The sequence below is a fragment of the Scyliorhinus torazame genome, chromosome 19, assembly GCF_047496885.1.
Source record: "Scyliorhinus torazame isolate Kashiwa2021f chromosome 19, sScyTor2.1, whole genome shotgun sequence".
Lineage (NCBI taxonomy): Eukaryota > Metazoa > Chordata > Chondrichthyes > Carcharhiniformes > Scyliorhinidae > Scyliorhinus > Scyliorhinus torazame.
The window spans coordinates 23,824,287-23,844,553 of NC_092725.1; the positions used below are offsets into that span (position 1 = coordinate 23,824,287).

At 57.4% G+C, this 20,267-nt stretch overlaps 2 protein-coding genes across 2 annotated transcripts in view; one reads left to right on the top strand and one right to left on the bottom strand.

The window, feature by feature from the left end:
* The window catches only part of LOC140396640 (integrin alpha-M-like), a 283,291-nt gene extending 277,464 nt beyond the window's left edge, over positions 1 to 5,827 (top strand). The window contains exons 26-28 of the mRNA XM_072485434.1: positions 1,266 to 1,370; positions 2,049 to 2,159; positions 3,732 to 5,827. Coding sequence (XP_072341535.1) covers positions 1,266 to 1,370; positions 2,049 to 2,159; positions 3,732 to 3,845 — 330 coding nt within the window. The 3' untranslated portion in view covers positions 3,846 to 5,827. The remainder of the gene's footprint in view (positions 1 to 1,265; positions 1,371 to 2,048; positions 2,160 to 3,731) is intronic.
* A 3,731-nt stretch (positions 5,828 to 9,558) lies between these two features.
* Positions 9,559 to 19,972, bottom strand: LOC140396050 (vitamin K epoxide reductase complex subunit 1-like protein 1). Its single transcript, XM_072484134.1, has 3 exons — positions 19,769 to 19,972; positions 12,549 to 12,658; positions 9,559 to 10,294 (listed from the first exon to the last, which is right to left on the bottom strand). Exons 1-3 carry the CDS (start codon positions 19,942 to 19,944, stop codon positions 10,071 to 10,073), a joined length of 510 nt encoding a protein of 169 aa, XP_072340235.1. The 5' UTR covers positions 19,945 to 19,972; the 3' UTR covers positions 9,559 to 10,070.
* Between the last annotated feature and the right edge of the window lie 295 nt (positions 19,973 to 20,267).

Sequence of the window (20,267 nt, forward strand, 5' to 3'; positions counted from 1 at the left end):
TGTACCACAGCAACACCCAGATCCCTCTGTACCGCAACAACACCGAGATCCATCTGTACCACAGCAACACCCAGACCCGATGTACCACAGCAACACCCAGATCCCTCTGTACCGCAACAACACCGAGATCCATCTGTACCACAGCGACACCCAGATCCCTCTGTACCGCAGCAACATCCGGATTCCCCTGTACCACAGCAACACATCCCTCTGTACGGAAGCAACTCCCAGATCCCTCTGTACCGCAGAAGCAACCAGACCCGATGTACCACAGCAACACCCACATCCTTCTGTACAAGAGTTTTGCATTTTAATCCCTGAATAATATCCAGATTTTCTGTTCTCCCTGCCATAGTGCAAAATTCATATTTTCCCACATTTTACTGTATTATATTTTTGCCCACTCACTTAACAGTGGCACAGTGGTTAGCACTGTTGCTTCACAGCACCAGAGGCCTGGATTTGATTCAAGGCTTGGGTCACTGTCTACACGTTCTCCCCCGTGTCTGCGTGGGTTTCCTCCGGGTGCTCCAGTTTCCTCCCACAAGTCCCCAAGAAAAGACGTGATTGTTAGGTGAATTGGACTGTCTGAATTCTCCTTCAGTGTACCCGAACAGACGCCGTAGTGTGACGACTACGAGATTTTCACAATAACTTCATTGTAGAGTTAATGTGACACTACTAAAGATTATGGGTGGCACGGTAGCACAGTGATTAGCACTGTTGCTTCACAGCTCCAGGGTCGATTCCCGGCTTGGGTTACTGTCTGTGCGGAGTCTGCACGCTCTCCCCGTGTTTGCGTAGGTTTCCTCTGGGTGCTCCCATTTCCTCCCACAAATCCCGAAATACGTGCTGTCAGGTGAATTGGACATTCTCAATTCTCCCTCAACAGGCACCGGAATGTGGCGATGAGGGGATTTTCACAGTAACTTCATTGCAGTGTTAATGTAAGCCTAACTTGTGACAATAAAGATTATTATTATAACCAATCTACAGCCCCTTGCAGTCTTTGTGTCCTCCTCACAACTTCCTTTCCCACCTAGATTTGTATCGGCAGCAAAGTTGGCTGCATACATTCATTCCTTAAACGTAGATCGCAAATGGCTGAGCCTCCAACACTGAACCTGTGGCACCAAGAGGTGAACTTTACGTTGGATGTCAAGTAAATGGGCTTGCAGAAGGCATTGGATTTAGTGCCACAAGAAAGGCTTTTTTAAAATGTATTTATCCCGCAGTTAAAATGTGATGCTGTTTTTGCGATGCAGGCCAACCCCCAGGATGTGAAGCTCACGACATATGCAAAAGTGGGCTATGATGAGAATAAGTACATTCACGTCTCTCAAGCCACCAACCGTTTCCAAGAAGCCAAAGTGAGTTATTTCTCCTCTGTCTGGTGGTGGTGGTGGTTGGGGGGGGGCAGGAGAAATTTAAGAGCTCAGCGTGCACCCGCCTCTCTAAGGCAGCTGAAGGCACGGACACAATATGGGGGATGCCAGAATTGGAGGAGCATTGTGGGAGGTTACAAAGATAGGGAGGGTTGTAGGGCTGGAGGAGGTTACAAAGATAGGGAGGGTGTAGGGCTGGAGGAGGTTACAAAGATAGGGAGTTTTGTAGTGGCTGAATTAGGTTACAGAGGTAGGGAGGGTTCGAGGAGGTTACAGAGATAGGGAGGGTTCGAGGAGGTTACAGAGATGGGGAGGGTTGGAGGAGGTTACAGAGATAGGGAGTGGACAAGGATCATGTAAACAAGGATACAAATTGAGGCGTTGCCCTACCACAAACCAGTGTGGGTCAGGGAGCTAGGGGTGCGATGGGTGATGGGGGCGCAGTGTGAGTTCAGACAGGGCGGGTGGGGGAGATTTTGGATAATCTGAAATTTCTGGAGGGGAGAATGTGAGAGGGTGGCCGGGTCAAATCAGGAATAGTTGGGTCTGAAGGTGACTGAGGGCAAGGACAAGGGCTTCAGTAGCTGATAAGCTGAGGCGGAGTTGTGTGGTGAAATGTCCCTTCTGCCTCACTAATGTGATTTCTTTCTCCTCGGTTTTCAGGTTACCACAAGGGTTGAGATTGTGAAAGAGGTTAACCAGCTTCCCATCATTATAGGGAGCACAATCGGAGGCTTGGCCTTGTTGGCTATTGTGGCTGGAGTCCTTTATAAGGTAAGTGTGTGCCAGGGTACATTGAGAGAGAGGAGAATGGGTAGGAGGACTGATTGCTGGGATTCCTTCAGCCTGGGAGGACTGACCACAGCGCTGCCTTCAGGCTGGGAGGACTGATCGCAGCACTGCCTTCTGGCTGGGAAAACTGATCACAGCGCTGCCTTCAGGCTGGGAGGACTGATCGCAGTGCTGCCTTCAGGCTGGGAGGACTGACCACAGCGCTGCCTTCAGGCTGGGAGGACTGACCGCAGTGCTGCCTTCAGGCTGGGAGGACTGACCGCAGTGCTGCCTTCAGGCTGGGAGGACTGATCGCAGCACTGCCTTCAGGCTGGGAAAATTGATCACAGCGCTGCCTTCAGGCTGGGAGGACTGACCGCAGTGCTGCCTTCAGGCTGGGAGGACTGACCGCAGTGCTGCCTTCAGGCTGGGAGGACTGATCGCAGCACTGCCTCAGGCTGGGAAGACTGACCGCAGCGCTGCCTTCAGGCTGGGAAGACTGATCGCAGCACTGCCTCAGGCTGGGAAGACTGACCGCAGCGCTGCCTTCAGGCTGATGGATTGAGCGCAGCACTGCCTTCAGGCTGGGAGGACTGACTGCAGTGCTGCCTTCAGGCTGGGAGGACTGACTGCAGTGCTGCCTTCAGGCTGGGAGGACTGACTGCAGTGCTGCCTTCAGGCTGGGAAGACTGATCGCAGCACAGCCCTCAGGCTGGGAGGACTGACTGCAGCGCTGCCTTCAGGCTGGGAGGACTGACTGCAGTGCCACTGTCAGACTGGGTGGACTCACTGCAGTGCCACCCTACAGGCTGGGAGGACAGACTGCAGTCGCACCCTGAAGCCTGTCAGGGCTCCCCTTATGGTGGGAGGATTCATTTCAACAGCAGCTTCAGGCCCAGAGGACTGACTGCAATGCCACCCTCAGGCTGGGGGGAGAAATGACTGCAGCACCACCCTCATGCCGGGAGGATTGACTGCAGTGACACCATCAGGCCAGGGCGACTGACTGCAGCGACACACTCAGGCCAGGACGACTGACTGCAGCGATACCCTCAGGCCGGGAGGACTGACTACAGCACCACCTTCACGCCGGGAGGACAGACTGCAGCGCCACCCTCCGGCTAGGAGGACTGACTGCATCACCACCCTCAGGCCGGGAGGACTGACTGCAGCGCCACCGTCAGGCAGGGAACACTGATGACAGGGCCACCCTCAGGCTGGGAGGACTGACTGCAGCGCCACCGTCAGGCTGGGAGGACTGACTGCAGCACCACCCTCAGGCCGAGAGGACTGACTGCAGCACCACCGTCAGGCAGGGAACACTGATGACAGGGCCACCCTCAGGCTGGGAGGACTGACTGCAGCGTCACCCTCAGGCTGGGAGGACTGACTGCAGCACCACCCTCAGGCCGGGAGGACTGACTGCAGCGCCACCGTCAGGCAGGGAACACTGATGACAGGGCCACCCTCAGGCTGGGAAGACTGACTGCAGCGTCACCCTCAGGCCGGGGGGACTGACTGAACGGAAGTGGGTCATCGTCCGCTCTGACTCTTGTCTGCTCTGTCTCTTGCCAGGTCGGTTTCTTCAAGAGAGGCTACAAGGCCAAGTTGGAGGACGCTGGCGACGAAGGATCTGGCGGGGTCACAACTGATGCTTCCACCCCCTCCACCAACGCAGCCACAGCTTGAGGAACGGCCTGCATGCGGAGTGCAGGACGTGAGGCCACTACCCCAGAAAAATTACCAAGCTGCTGCTGCATCAACAGAGGGAGAAAATGGAGAGAGGGAATTCAAGGCTGAGGGGAATGGAGGGGTGGGGCTGGAAGACGTGTTTCAGCAGCTCGAACGGAGGGTAAAGGGAGGCCAGTATTGGCAAACCCCTTTTAAGTGGTACCTTCTTTCACTGAATCCCTTGCACTCTCTCTCGGAATTCCTAATCAGGAGGGACCTGGACCTCAGAGCCTTCTTTAAAAAGGGTCCTCAGTCTCCAATCCCCAAGAGGGTCCTCTGTCTCCGATCCCCAAGAGGGTCCTCTGTCTCCAATCCCCAAGAGGGTCCTCTGTCTCCGATCCCCAAGAGGGTCCTCTGTCTCCAATCCCCAAGAGGGTCCTCTGTCTCCAAACCCCAAGAGGGTCCTCTGTCTCCAATCCCCAAGAGGGGCCTCTGTCTCCAATCCCCAAGAGGGTCCTCTGTCTCCAATCCCCAAGAGGGTCCTCAGTCTCCAATCCCCAAGAGGGTCCTCTGTCTCCAATCCCCAAGAGGGTCCTCTGTCTCCAATCCCCAAGAGGGTCCTCTGTCTCCAATCCCCAAGAGGGTCCTCTGTCTCCAATCCCCAAGAGGGTCCTCTGTCTCCAATCCCCAAGAGGGTCCTCTGTCTCCAATCCCCAAGAGGGTCCTCTGTCTCCAAACCCCAAGAGGGTCCTCTGTCTCCAAACCCCAAGAGGGTCCTCTGTCTCCAAACCCCAAGAGGGTCCTCTGTCTCCAATCCCCAAGAGGGTCCTCAGTCTCCAATCCCCAAGAGGGTCCTCTGTCTCCAATCCCCAAGAGGGTCCTCTGTCTCCAAACCCCAAGAGGGTCCTCTGTCTCCAATCCCCAAGAGGGTCCTCTGTCTCCAATCCCCAAGAGGGGCCTCTGTCTCCAATCCCCAAGAGGGTCCTCAGTCTCCAATCCCCAAGAGGGTCCTCTGTCTCCAATCCCCAAGAGGGTCCTCTGTCTCCAATCCCCAAGAGGGTCCTCTGTCTCCAATCCCCAAGAGGGGCCTCTGTCTCCAATCCCCAAGAGGGTCCTCAGTCTCCAATCCCCAAGAGGGTCCTCAGTCTCCAATCCCCAAGAGGGTCCTCAGTCTCCAATCCCCAAGAGGGTCCTCTGCCTCCAAACCCCAAGAGGGTCCTCTGTCTCCAATCCCCAAGAGGGGCCTCTGTCTCCAAACCCCAAGAGGGTCCTCTGTCTCCAAACCCCAAGAGGGTCCTCTGTCTCCAAACCCCAAGAGGGTCCTCTGTCTCCAAACCCCAAGAGGGTCCTCTGTCTCCAAACTCCAAGAGGGTCCTCTGTCTCCAAACCCCAAGAGGGTCCTCTGTCTCCAATCCCCAAGAGGGTCCTCTGTCTCCAATCCCCAAGAGGGTCCTCTGTCTCCAAACCCCAAGAGGGTCCTCGGTCTTTGAGCCGCCTTGTAAAGAGGGTCCTCGACCACTAAGATCTCATACGAGATGTGTCCTCGACCTCGGAGACCCCATGCAAGATGTGCCCTCAACCTTGGAGACCCCATACGAGATAGGTCCTCGACCTCTTAAGCCCCCTTACAAGGAAGGTCCTAGACCTCTAAGTCCCTTTTAAAGAGAGACCCTGACCTCCGAGCCCTCTTTTAAAAGGGGACCTCAACATCCATGCCTCCTGCAGAAGAGACAACCGAGGCCCCTTTTGAAGAGGGTCCGCTATCCTGGGGTGGAGGGGGGTTTGGGTTCAAAACTGCTTTCGCCAAGCCTGCTCCGCATTTAGGAGGGTGGAGGTCAAGATTCGTGACCAGCTATCGCCAACGCCACTGTACCAGCTCTCAAGACCACATTGGCTCCCCGTCATTGGACACACACACACACGCCGCGCTACCTCGCAATGTACAGCATCTCGGCGGCGACTGTTATCTGCAGAATTAAAGTACAGAGACGGCTATCAAACGGTTTACATGGGTTGGCACACAGGGAGCAACGGGAGGGCACGTTGAGAGACGGGTGGGGAGAGGGGGTTAGGTGGTCGGGGCAGGAGGTCCAGGCCCTCTCTGCATCTGTGTACAGCTGCAGTAAAACTTCCCACTTTACATCCTATAATCCCCCTGACAATAAACACCAACATTCCCCCTGCCTTCCTGATCGTTTGCGGACATCTGGGGAACTCTGATCCCCAAAGCTGGACATTCAGGTCCCTCCTGCATCACCAGGTTCTGCAGTCTCTCTATTTAAATAGTGCTTTATATGATATACGTAAGTGTCAGTTATGGGGTTAACAGCACGGAAAGAGGCCCTTTCGGCCCATCGTGTCTGTGGGCCAGTGATCAAGCACCTCTCTATTCTAATTGTCCATCACCAGCGCCGAAGCATTGCACAGCGATGATGCATGAAGTGCTCATCTAAATGCTTCTTAAATGTGGTGAGGATTCCCGCCTCTCTCACCCTTTCAGGCAGCGAGTTCCAGATTCCAACCCAGTCTCTGGGTGAAAGGTTTTTCCTCAAATTCCCTCTAAACCTCCTGCTCCTCACCTGAAATCTGTGCCCCCGAGTTATTGATGCCTCCACTAGGAGAAAGGTTCCTTCCTATCCACTCTTTGTGCCCCTCATAACTTTGTACACCTCAATCAGGACCCCCTCAGCCTTCTCTGCTCCAAGGAAAACCCTCCAGCCTAACCAGCCTCTCTTCATCGCTGAAACTCTCCAGCCCAGGCAGCATCCTGGTGAATCTTCTCTGCACCCTCTCTAGTGCAAACACATCCTTCCTGTAGTGTGGTGCCCAGAACGTGCTCTAATTGAGGCCTAACCAGTGTTTTATACAGCTCCAGCATAACCTCCCAGCTCTTAGATTCGATGGTCAATAAAGGCAAGTTCCTATTTTCCTTTTTGTAAAAATAAATTTAGAGTACCCAATTCATTTTTTCCAATTAAGGGTCAATTTAGCGTGGCCAATCCACCTAACCTGCACATCTTTTGGGTTGTGGGGGCGAAACCCACGCAGACACAAGGAGAATGTGCAAACTCCACACGGACAGTGACCCAGAGCCGGGATTGAACCTGTGACCTTGGCGCCGTGAGGCGGCAGTGCAAACCCACTGTGCCATCATGCTGCCTTCCTATCTTCCTTCTTAACCACCTAATCTACCTGTCCTGCTGTCTTCATGGATCAATGGGCATGCGCACCCATGTCTCTCTGGTCCTCTGTACTGCCCAGCGCCCGGCCGTTCATTGTTTATTCCCTTGTCTTGTTAGTCCTCCCACAATGCATCACTTTTCAGGGTTAAATTCCATTTGCCATTGTTCTGCCCGTCTGACCATCCTGTCTATATCCTCCTGTAATCCAAGTTTGTCCTGGTTATTTACCTCAGCCCGGATATCAAATATACACCCAGGCTGAGCTGATCCAATTGTCGTCTCTGTAACGTCGGTGACCCAAACGCAGAATGGCGAACGGTTTTGCGGAACTATCTGTGCCCAGTTGCATCCCGAGGAGGCAATTAGAACGGACATTCTGGCCAATGTTTGCCCTTCGGCTGCAGGTCGAAAGTATTTTGACGTTCTGTAAACTGCTTAACCAGTCCTGTCACCACGAAACGTGCCTTATAAACCACCCCGCCCCCCCGCATTGTCCTGTGAAATTTTCTCCGAGTAGTGATCCAATTCTCCACATTGACCTTCCCGTCAACTCTGCTTCACGCCTTCCACATCACAATCTTTGCTCATTTCCTTCCTGTTTGTTTCCCCCTCCAATCGCCGTCAGTCCTTATCTCTCTGGTTTCCCAACCCTTCCGTCACCGTGAAGTTTCTCCTCCTTCACCCGATCAGAAACATTTCAAGAAATGTCTCGATTCAATCGCCCCCTTAACCTTCTCGGGAGCCGAGGAGAACGGTCCCAGCTCCCCCAGTCTCTCCAGGTAATGGATTCTGCAGCTGGTGGAACGCTCTGGCCGATCACTCCTCAACTCGATTGGACACGCCGCAGTGCACGTGGAGACGGATCCGTCAGGAGCAGGATATCAACCCAGCGACAATGGAAAAATGGTTGTTGTCCTTTCAGGACAGATTGGAGAGGCCAGTGAGGGAGACCAGTGGGCGGGCACTTGTAGCGGATCGCCCAGGTTCACGTGATGGGCTGGGACAACGGGGAGAGGTCCATCACGTCATCCCGCACGGGGTTGTGGGATCCTTTACATCCTTGAGGAGTGCCCTTGACTTGACATCTCAGCCAAGAGATGTATCCTCCAGCACACCTTCCGGACTGACCCTCCAACAGTGCAGCGCTCCTTCAGCACTGACCCTATGAAAGTGCAGCGCTCCCTCAGTAATGATCCTCCGACAGTGCGGCGCTCCCTCAGCAGTGACCCTCCGACAGTGCGGCGCTCCCTCAGTACTGACCCTCCGACAGTGCAGCGCTCCCTCAGCACTGACCCTCCGGCAGTGCAGCGCTCCCTCAGCACTGACCCTATGACACTGCCGCGCTCCCTCAGTGCTGATCCTCCGACAGTGCGGCGCTCCCTCAGCACTGACCCTATGACAGTGCGGCGCTCCCTCAGTACTGATCCTCCGACAGTGTGGCGCTCCCTCAGTACTGACCCTCCAACAGTGCGCTCCCTCAGCATTGACCCTCTGTCAGTGCAGCACTGCCTCAGTACTGACCCTCTCACAGTGCAGCGCTCCCTCAGCACTGACCCTCTGGCAGTGCAGCACTCCCTCAGCACTGACCCTCTGGCAGTGCAGCACTCCCTCAGTGCTGACCCTCTGACAGTGCGGCTCTCCCTCAGTACTAACCCTCACACAGTGCAGCGCTCCCTCAGCACTGACCCTCTGGCAGTGCAGCACTCCCTCAGTGCTGACCCTCTGACTGTGCGGCTCTCCCTCAGTACTGACCCTCACACAGTGCAGCACTCCCTCAGTACTGACCCTCTGACAGTGCGGCTCTCCCTCAGTACTGACCCTCACACAGTGCAGCGCTCCCTCAGCACTGACCCTCTGGCAGTGCAGCACTCCCTCAGTACTGGCCCTCCGACAGTGCAGCGCTCCCTCAGCACTGACCCTCCGACAATGCGGCTCTCACTCTGCACTGACCCTCCAGCAGTGCGACGCTTCCTCAGCACTGACCTTCCAACAGTGCAGCGCACCCTCAGCACTGACCCTTTGACAGTGCGGTGCTACCTTAGTACTGACCCTCCGACAGTGTGTGGCGCTCCCTCAGTACTGACATTCCGGCAATGTTGCACTCCCTCAGCATAACCCTCTGACAGTGCGGCGCTCCCTCAGCACTGACGCTTTGACAATGCGGCACTACCTTAGTACTGACCCTCCGACTGTGCGGCGCTCCCTCAGCACTGACCCTTTGACTGTGGAGCTTCCTCTGTACTGACAACCTGGGGAGTGTCGGTCTGGATCATAGGACACGCCTCTCTAGATTGAGTAGAGATTAAAAGTTTGGGCATGTATGCCCGCATTTGCTGTGTGAAAACTATACTCCCCTGTATCAGGCTGTGGGATTTTGCACCACACTCAGTCCGCGCAGAGCAACAGTGGAACTCCGATGTCAACTTTAGCCCAGTGGGTTTTCCGCTGTCAACAGTCATGCCTCCATTGGAACCTCCAGCCAGTGGTGGCGCCAAAGGGTGGATTTCGTTCATCTCCTCACTTGTGATCACAATGACATGGTGGAAGGATTTTGTGTAAATATATATTTTAATACACTCAGTGTACATCTATCATGTTATTATTACCGGACAATGATTTACTTTCTGATTCTTTGGCATAGAAAACATTATACAAAAAACACTCGAGATGGGTGAGGGGGGCAGGTCTCGGCGTTGTCTTTTACCCTCATATTGCCCTCTGTCACACCAGCTCACTCCTTTGCCCACGCACCGCTGTGACGTGGCTGCTTCCCCTGGCCATTCCGGTTACTTTGTCTTGAGTTGGTTGCATCCGACACGCTCCCTCCCAGAACTCCACCCCCACCCCCAAGATCCCGTGACAATTACGCACCTTACCCCAGCCCCAGGACCCATGCCAGTCGCTGCCACACAATCACAGCCGCAGTATAGCTTCCTCAATCATGCCCCTGCCCAACCTATCGAGAGCTTGTGATAATCTCTTCCGCAATCACTCCCAGATTAACCTGTCTCCCACCTCGAATCACTCCCCCGGGTAACTCGAGCCAGGACACCTGCCCCGGTCACTCCAGCTTGCCCCGCTCCTGTTGCCAGCCACTGTTGAGATGAACCAGTCGCCTGTAGTTGAGGATAAACAGCAGCACATTGAGTGCATAGGTGCTGACACACACCAGGCAGAAGTCGTGCAGGATAAACAGGAGCACGTAGGCCAGGTACAGCGATCCTGCCAAGGACACGACAGAGGAGGCGGCGAGGGCGATGGCTGCCATGGCACTCTCTGTCAAACCTGGGAGAGGAGACAGGGTGAACGGAGGAGTTAGTGTCGACAATACAGCACCCAGCGAAGTCCAGGCACAGGGTGCAGAGTCCCAGACATTCATACACTGACTGGTGTCTCTCAGTCCCCTCTCTCTCTCAGGGAGATATCTGTACACTGACTGGTGTCTCTCAGTCCTCTCTCTCTCTCAGGGAGATATCTGTACACTGACTGGTGTCTCTCAGTCCTCTCTCTCAGGGAGATATCTGTACACTGACTGGTGTCTCTCAGTCCCCTCTCTCTCTCAGGGAGATATCTGTACACTGACTGGTGTCTCTCAGTCCTCTCTCTCTCTCAGGGAGATATCTGTACACTGACTGGTGTCTCTCAGTCCCCTCTCTCTCTCAGGGAGATATCTGTACACTGACTGGTGTCTCTCAGTCCCCTCTCTCTCTCAGGGAGATATCTGTACACTGACTGGTGTCTCTCAGTCCCCTCTCTCTCAGGGAGATATCTGTACACTGACTGGTGTCTCTCAGTCCCCTCTCTCTCAGGGAGATATCTGTACACTGACTGGTGTCTCTCAGTCCCCTCTCTCTCAGGGAGATATCTGTACACTGACTGGTGTCTCTCAGTCCCCTCTCTCTCAGGGAGATATCTGTACACTGACTGGTGTCTCTCAGTCCCCTGTCTCTCTCAGGGAGATATCTGTACACTGACTGGTGTCTCTCAGTCCCCCCTCTCTCTCTCAGGGAGATATCTGTACACTGACTGGTGTCTCTCAGTCCCCTGTCTCTCTCAGGGAGATATCTGTACACTGACTGGTGTCTCTCAGTCCCCTCTCTCTCTCAGGGAGATATCTGTACACTGACTGGTGTCTCTCAGTCCCCTGTCTCTCTCAGGGAGATATCTGTACACTGACTGGTGTCTCTCAGTCCTCTCTCAGGGAGATATCTGTACACTGACTGGTGTCTCTCAGTCCCCTCTCAGGGAGATATCGGTACCCTGGTGTTTCTCAATCCCCTCTCTCTCAGGGAGATATCTGTACTCTGACTGGCGTCTCTCAGTCCCCTCTCTCTCAGGGAGATATCTGTACACTGACTGGTGTCTCAGTCCTCTCTCTCTCAGGGAGATATCTGTCCACTGACTGGTGTCTCTCAGACCCCTCTCTCTCTCAGGGAGATATCTGTACACTGACTGGTGTCTCTTAGTCCCCTCTCTCTCTCAGGGAGATATCTGTACACTGACTGATGTCTCTCAGTCCCCTCTCTCTTAGGGAGAAATTTGTACACTGACTGGTGTCTCTCAGTCCCCCCTCTCTCTCGGGGAGATATCTGTACACTGACTGGTGTCTCTCAGTCCGCTCTCTCTCAGGGAGATATTTGTACACTGAATGGTGTCTCTCAGTCCCCTCTCTCTCAGGGAGATATCTGTACACTGACTGATGTCTCTCAGTCCCCTCTCTCTCAGGGAGATATCTGTACACTGACTGGTGTCTCTCAGTCCCCACTCTCTCAGGGAGATATCTGTACACTGACTGGTGTCTCTCAGTCCCCTCTCTCTCAGAGAGATATCTGTACACTGGCTGGTGTCTCTCAGTCCCCCCTCTCTCTCAGGGAGATATCTGTACACTGACTGGTGTCTCAGTCCCCACTCGCTCTCAGGGAGATATCTGTATACTGACTGGTGTCTCTCAGTCCCCTCTCTCTCTCAGGGAGATATTTGTACACTGACTGGTGTCTCTCAGTCCCCTCTCTCTCTCAGGGAGACATCTGTACACTGACTGGTGTCTCTCAGTCCACACTCTCTCTCAGGGAGATATCTTTACACTGACTGGTGTCTCTCAGTCCCCTCTCAGGGAGATATCTGTACACTGACTGGCGTCTCTCAGTCCCCTCTCTCTCTCAGGGAGATATCTGTACACTGACTGGCGTCTCTCAGTCCTCTCTCTCTCAGGGAGATATCTGTACACTGACTGGTGTCTCTCAGTCCCCTCTCTCTCTCAGGAAGATATCTGTACACTGAATGGTGTCTCTCAGTCTCCTCTCTCTCTCTCAGGGAGATATCTGTACACTAATTGGTGTCTCTCAGTCCTCTCTCTCTCAGGGAGATATCTGTACCCTGACTGGTGTCTCTCAGTCCCCTCTCTCTCAGGGAGATATCTGTACACTGAATGGTGTCTCTCAGTACCCCCGTCTCTTTCTCTCTCTACCCGAGTGCCCACTTCCGTCCTACACCCAATCTAGTTCCATCAGAATCGCAATGTAGAGATGACGTTTCTTACTCAGGAGCACTTGGAGGAGGTAGAAGAGGATTCCGTACACACTGTTGGGCTGGTTTAAGATGCTGTCATGTCCCAGGATGTCTCCTAGCAATCCGAAACCCCGGCCCCACCTGCAACGGAAGGAACCATTATCCGAGGGGGAATCCTTTTGGCGTCTTCTCCGCGCTGTCTTGAAGCCCTGATTGGAACCAGAGAAACAGCCGACCCACCAACAGCACGTTGCAAAGGGTCTGCGTGGCAGTGGCGGAGCGGGGTGGGGGTGTGACTGGCGCTCAGTGAGTGCCAGCTTTGCCACGCGATGCCATCATGCAAGAGATGAATGCAGAGGTGGACAAAAAAAAGTCACGATCCCTCGTTCTGCCGCTCAAGCTTCTACCTGGCCGGCCTGTGCTGAGCGTCGGCAAGAGCAACTCACCCAGTACCACCCCCTCGACCCTCCCCACTCCTCCTCCTCAGCCCTCCTCCCCCCCCGGGTCCTCTTCATCCCCCCCCCCTCGGCACCCCTGCCCCCCCACCGGCACTCCTACCCCCTCCCTCTCGGCCCTCCACCCTCCCGCCCCCTCGGCCCACTTATTTCCCTTCAGTCTTTCTCCCGCCCCGAGCCCTGCAAAGTTTTTCTCTTCATTTTCCATTTCCCATTCCCTCTTGGAAATTCCTGCATTGAAATTGCCCCCACCTCTCTCTCTCTCTCTCAGAGCCCCTCATGATTTTCAACACCTCGATCCAAATTCCCTCTCGACCTTCTCCTCTCCAAGGAGACCGGTCCCAACTTCTACAATCTTTCCGCTTCACTGAGTTTCCTCATCACTACCCCTCCCCTCTCCCCAGGCCCTCTATACCCCCACAACACCACCGGTCCCCCACACCTCGCTCCCCACGCCCACTCGCCTCTCCCCACGCCCGCTGTCCATCTCCAGAAACCCTCTCCCCATATGCTGCCCCCTCTCCCCACAAGCTCCCCCTCTCCCAACATGCTCCCCCCTCTCCACACATGCTCCCCCCATGCTCCCCACACACTCCCTCTCTCCCCCCATGCTCCCCATACGCTGCCCCCTCTCCCCACACGCTCCGCCCTCTCCCCACATGCTCCCCCTCTCCCCACACGCTCGACCCCTCCCCACATGCTCCCCCCTCTCCCCACATGCTCCCCCCTCTCCCCACATGCTCCCCTCTCCCCACATGCTCCCCTTTCCCCACATGCTCCCCCCCCTCTCCCCACATGCTCCCCCTCTCCCCACATGCTCCCCCCCACATGCTCCCCCCCTCTCCCCACATGCTCCCCCCCTGCTCCCCACACGCTGCCCCCTTTCTCCACACGCTCCCCCCTCCCCACACGCTCGCCCCTCCCCACACGCTCACCCCTCCCCACATACTCCCCCCTCCCCACACCTCTCCCCACACGTTCCCCTCTCTCCCCACACGCTCCCCACCTCTCCCCACACGCTCCCCCCTCTCCCCACGCGTTCCCCCCCTCTCTCCCCACACGCTCCCCCTACTCTCCCCACACGCTCCCCCTACTCTCCCCACACGCTCCCCCTACTCTCCCCACACGCTCCCCCTACTCTCCCCACACGCTCCCCCTACTCTCCCCACACGCTTCCCCTACTCTCCCCACACGCTCCCCCTACTCTCCCCACACGCTCCCCCTACTCTCCCCACACGCTCCCCCTACTCTCCCCACACGCTTCCCCTACTCTCCCCACACGCTCCCCCTACTCTCCCCACACGCTCCCCCTACTCTCCCCACACGCTCCCCCTACTCTCCCCACACGCTTCCCCTACTCTCCCCACACGCTCCCCCTACTCTCCCCACACTCTCCCCACACGCTCCCCACACGCTCCCCCTACTCTCCCTACACGCTCCCCCTACTCTCCCCACACGCTCCCCCTACTCTCCCCACACGCTCCCCCTACTCTCCCCACACGCTCCCCCTACTCTCCCCACACGCTCCCCCTACTCTCCCCACACGCTCCCCCTACTCTCCCCACACGCTCCCCCTACTCTCCCCACACGCTCCCCCTACTCTCCCCACACGCTCCCCCTACTCGCCCTACACGCTCCCCCCCCCGCTCTCACCACACGCTCCCCCCTCTCTCCCCACATGCTCCCCCCTCTCTCCCCACATAGTGAGAGAGGAAGAGAGAGAAAAAACATCAATGGAGGGACTGACGCACTGTCGGAGGTTCAGGGCTGAGGGAGCGCCGCACTGTCGGAGGGTCAGTACTGAGGCCGAGCCGCACTGTCGGAGGGTCAGTACGGAGGGAGCGCAGCACTGTCGAAGGGTCAGGACTGAGGGAGTGCCGCACTGTCAGAGGGTCAGTGCTCAGGGAGAGCCGCACTGTCAGAGGGTCAGTGCTGAGGGAGCGCCGCACTGTCGAAGGGTCAGGACTGAGGGAGCGCCGCACTGTCGGAGGATCAGTACTGAGGGAGTGCCGCACTGTCGGAGGGTCAGGACTGAGGGAGTGCCGCACTGTCGGAGGGTCAGGACTGAGGGAGTGCCGCACTGTCGGAGGGTCAGGACTGAGGGAGTGCCGCACTGTCGGAGGGTCAGTGCTGAGGGAGTGCCGCACTGCCGGAGGGTCAGTGCTGAGGGAGTGCTGCTCTGTCAGAGGGTCAATGCTGAGGGAGTGCCGCACTGTCGGAGGGTCAGTGCTGAGGGAACGCCGCTCTGCCCCAGCCACTGTGCCATGGCCACAAATCACCTTGGCCTCCGGAGGTGGCGATAGGTTACATATAAATAAAATCACATTTATATATAAATGAAATCACATTCAGTACTGAGGGAGCACCGCACTGTCGGAGGGTCACTACTGAGGGAGTGCTGCACAGTCGGAGGGTCAGTACTGAGGGAGTGCTGCATTGTCAGAGGTTCAGTACTGAGGGAGCACCGCACTGTCAGAGGGTCAGTGTCGAGGGAGCCGCTCTGTCAGAGGGTCAGTACTGAGGGAGCGCCGCACTGTCAAAGGGTCAGTACTGAGGGAGCGACGCACTGTCGGAGGGTCAGTACTGAAGGAGCGCAGCACTGTCAGAGGATCAGTACTGAGGGAGCATCGCACTGTCAGAGGGTCAGGGCTGAGGGAGCGCCGCACTGTCGGAGGATCAGTACTGAGGGAGCGCCGCACTGTCAGAGGGTCAGTGCTGAGGGAGTCGCACTGTCAGAGGTTCAGTACTGAGGGAGCAGCTCTGTCAGAGGGTCAGTACTGAGGGAGCGCCGCACTGTCAGAGGGTCAGTACTGAGGGAGCACCGCACTGTCGGAGGGTCAGTACTGAGGGAACGCCGCACTGTAGGAGGGTCAGTACTGAGGGAGCGCCGCACTGTCGGAGGGTCAGTACTGAGGGAGCGCCGCACTGTAGGAGGGTCAGTGCTGAGGGAGCGCCTCACTGTCGGTGGTTCAGTGCTGAGGGAGCGCCGCACTGTCAGAGCGTCAGTACTGAGGGAGCAACGCACTGTCGGAGGGTCAGTACTGAGGGAGCACCGCACAGTCGGAGGGTCAGTACTGAGGGAGCGCCTCACTGTCGGTGGGTCAGTGCTGAGGGAGCATTGTCGGGGCGTCAGTACTGAGGGAGCGCCGCAGTGTCGGAGGGTCAGTACTGAGGGAGCCGCTCTGTCAGAGGGTCAGTACTGAGGGAGCGCCGCACTGTCAGAGGGTCAGTACTGAGGGAGCACCGCACTGTCGGAGGGTCAGTACTGAGGGAGCGCCGCACTGTCGGTGGTTCAGTGCTGAGGGAGCGCCGCACTGTCAGAGCGTCAGTACTGAGGGAGCACCGCACTGTCGGAGGGTCAGTACTGAGGGAGCGCCGCACTGTCAGAGCGTCAGTACTGAGGGAGCACCGCACTGTCGGAGGGTCAGTACTGAGAGGGCACCGCACTGTCGGAGGGTCAGTACTGAGGGAGCGCCTCACTGTCGGTGGGTCAGTGCTGAGGGAGTGCCGCACTGTCAGAGGGTCAGTACTGAGGGAGTGTCGCACTGTCAGAGCGTCAGTACTGAGGGAGCGCCGCACTGTCGGAGGATCAGTACTGAGGGAGCACCGCACTGTCGGAGGGTCAGTACTGAGGGAGCACCGCACTGTCGGAGGGTCAGTACTGAGGGAGCGGCTCACTGTCGGTGGGTCAGTGCTGAGGGAGCGCGCACTGTCGGAGCATCAGTACTGAGGGAGCGCCGCAGTGTCGGAGGGTCAGTACTGAGGGAGCGCCGCACTGTCGGAGGGTCAGTACTGAGGGAGCACCGCACTGTCAGAGGGTCAGTACTGAGGGAGCGCCGCACTGTCGGAGGGTCAGTACTGAGGGAGCAACGCACTGTCGGAGGGTCAGTACTGAGGGAGCAATGCACTGTCGGAGGGTCAGTACTGAGGGAGCACCGCACTGTCGGAGGGTCAGTGCTGAGGGAGCACCGCACTGTCGGAGGGTCAGTGCTGAGGGAGCACCGCACTGTCGGAGGGTCAGTGCTGAGGGAGTGCTGCACTGTCGGAGGGTCAGTGCTGAGGGAGTGCCGCACTGTCGGAGGGTCAGTGCTGAGGGAGCACCGCACTGTCGGAGGGTCAGTACTGAGGGGGCACCGCACTGTCGGAGGGTCAGTGCTGAGGGAGCACCGCACTGTCGGAGGGTCAGTGCTGAGGGAGTGCTGCACGGTCGGAGGGGCAGTGCTGAGGGAGTGCCGCACTGTCGGAGGGTCAGTGCTGAGGGAGCACCGCTCTGTCGGAGGGTCAGTGCTGAGGGAGTGCTGCACTGTCGGAGGGTCAGTGCTGAGGGAGTGCTGCACTGTCAGAGGGTCAGTACTGAGGGAGTGCTGCACTGTCAGAGGGTCAGTACTGAGGGAGTGCTGCACTGTCAGAGGGTCAGTACTGAGGGAGCGCCGCACTGTCAGAGGGTCAGTACTGAGGGAGTGCTGCACTGTCGGAGGGTCAGTGCTGAGGGAGTGCTGCACTGTCGGAGGGGCAGTGCTGACGGAGCACTGCACTGTCAGAGGGTCAGTGCTGAGGGAGCGGCGCACTGAGAGAGGGTCAGTGCTGAGGGAGCGCCGCACTGTCAGAGGGTCAGTGCTGAGGGAGCGCCGCACTGTCAGAGGGTCAGTACTGAGGGAGTGCCGCACATTCAGAGGGTCAGTACTGAGGGAGCGCCGCACTGTCAGAGGGTCAGTGCTGAGGGAGTGTTGCACTGTCGGAGGGTCAGTACTGAGGGAGTGCCGCACTGTCGGAGGGCCAGTACTGAGGGAGCGCCGCACTGTCAGAGGGTCAGTGCTGAGGGAGCGCCGCACATTCAGAGGGTCAGTACTGAGGGAGTGCCGCACATTCAGAGGGTCAGTACTGAGGGAGCGCCGCACTGTCAGAGGGTCAGTGCTGAGGGAGTCCCGCACTGTCGGAGGGTCAGTACTGAGGGAGTGCCGCACTGTCGGAGGGGCAGTACTGAGGGAGTGCCGCACTGTCAGAGGGTCAGTGCTGAGGAAGCACCGCACTGTCAGAGGGTCAGTGCTGAGGGAGCGCCGCACTGTCAGAGGGTCAGTGCTGAGGGAGTGTTGCACTGTCGGAGGGTCAGTACTGAGGGAGTGCCGCCCTGTCGGAGGGGCAGTACTGAGGGAGTGCCGCACTGTCGGAGGGTCAGTGCTGAGGGAGTGCCGCACTGTCAGAGGGTCAGTACTGAGGGAGCACCGCACTGTCAGAGGGTCAGTACTGAGGGAGCGCCGCACTGTCGGAGGGTCAGTACTGAGGGAGTGCCGCCCTGTCGGAGGGTCAGTGCTGAGGGAGTGCCGCACTGTCAGAGGGTCAGTACTGAGGAAGCACCGCACTGTCGGAGGGTCAGTACTGAGGGAGTGCCGCACTGTCGGAGGGTCAGTACTGAGGGAGTGTTGCACTGTCAGAGGGTCAGTGCTGAGGGAGCGCCGCACTGTCAGAGGGTCAGTACTGAGGGAGTGCCGCACTGTCAGAGGGTCAGTACTGAGGGAGTGTTGCACTGTCAGAGGGTCAGTACTGAGGGAGCACCGCACTGTCGGAGGGTCAGTACTGAGGGAGTGCCGCACTGTCTGAGGGTCAGTACTGAGGGAGTGTTGCACTGTCAGAGGGTCAGTACTGAGGGAGCACCGCACTGTCAGAGGGTCAGTACTGAGGGAGCGCCGCACTGTCAGAGGCTCAGTACTGAGGGAGCACCGCACTGTCGGAGGGTCAGTACTGAGGGAGCTCCGCACTGTCGGAGGGTCAGTACTGAGGGAGCACCGCACTGTCAGAGGGTCAGTACTGAGGGAGTGCCGCACTGTCGGAGTGTCAGTACTGAGGGAGTGCCGCACTGTCAGAGGGTCAGTACTGAGGGAGCACCGCACTGTCTGAGGGTCAGTACTGAGGGAGTGCCGCACTGTCGGAGTGTCAGTACTGAGGGAGTGCCGCACTGTCGGAGTGTCAGTACTGAGGGAGTGCCGCACTGTCGGAGGGTCAGTGCTGAGGGAGTGCCGCACTGTCGGAGTGTCAGTACTGAGGGAGTGCCGCACTGTCGGAGTGTCAGTACTGAGGGAGTGCCGCACTGTCGGAGGGTCAGTGCTGAGGGAGTGCCGCACTGTCGGAGGGTCAGTGCTGAGGGAGTGCCGCACTGCCCTGGCCACAAATCACGTTGGGCCTCCGGAGCTGGTTATATATAAATGAAATCACATTTTGTGATAACTCAGCTTTTGTAAGACTGTCACAGAAAGGTACCTATTGTCTGGAACGAATGCAGCACTTGTTTTGAATCTCCGCGGATTTAACGCAGAAAACAAACTTTTGGGTTAAAATAGGACATTCCGTTAGTGGCAGTTTCTCTGGGGCGGGGCTGAAAGGGGCGGGGCTGAAAGGAGCGGGAGGCCACGTGGCTGAAAGGCGGTCCAGAGCAGACATTGGGGCCGCGGGCTGGAGGGAGAGGGCGGGGCCTCGCGCTGGGCTGCCGCCCAATGGGAGGCGGCCGCGCACTGAGGGGGTGGTGCCACCCGACGGGCCCACGTGGGCGAGGGGGTGGAGAGGGACCGGTTGGAGCAGCCGTGCGGGGCGGGCCGTAGTTTGACATGCAGGCTCGCGAGCCAATGAGGACACTCCAGGCAGTACAGGTGGCGAGGGTGACGTGTCTGGCGGGCGAACGGACCAATGGGAACGGAGGGGCGGGCTTCGAGAGGTTGATGGGCAGTCGGCGGCCGTGACCGACGGGCGCAGCGACCAATGAAGGAGACCTCCCCACCCTCACTCAAATCCTCTACAGCAGTACCGGGAGGTGAAGACTTTGGAGCAGCTCACAGACTCGCTGAGGTCGCACATCGCCCGGTAGTCTGCGTCTCGCTCCTTCGACACCTCGACGTGGAAGGCGTAGAGCGACAGCAAGATGCCCAGGCCGCAGGCCAGCCAGCGGGCCCGGCTCTCCCAGTTCGGCGTCGCCGCCGCCATCTTGCCCAGAGGTAACCAACCAGCAGGCGGCGCGACGTCACCGGCTGACGTGCCCGACCGACCTTTGGCCGCAATGCCCCCTGGGAGCTGTAGTTCTATTCATCCCACCGCCTCCCAGTATTAGGGCAAACACCAGAATGCCCAAATATCATCCCACCCCAATCAGGACTTCAGCTGATGATTTAAGATCTCACTACATCCTTGAAAACAAGTGGTTTGTTCTCCAACCCACCATGCTTAGTCTTCAAATGTCTTTGAAGTTTTGAGGGTTTTTAACTTTCATTTGCCATTGCTTCCCTGCATGTAACACAGACATGGGTTAT

Bases quoted from the DNA above. Each gene is read 5' to 3' on its own strand.
- LOC140396050 (XM_072484134.1), bottom strand. From the start codon at position 19,944: ATGGCGGCGGCGACGCCGAACTGGGAGAGCCGGGCCCGCTGGCTGGCC. The intron at 12,659-19,768 runs GTACTGCTGTAG...CTTCCGTTGCAG, and splicing joins TCCAAAGTCTTCACCTCCCG to GTGGGGCCGGGGTTTCGGAT. The intron at 10,295-12,548 runs GTAAGAAACGTC...CTCCTCTCCCAG, and splicing joins CCTCCTCCAAGTGCTCCTGA to GTTTGACAGAGAGTGCCATG.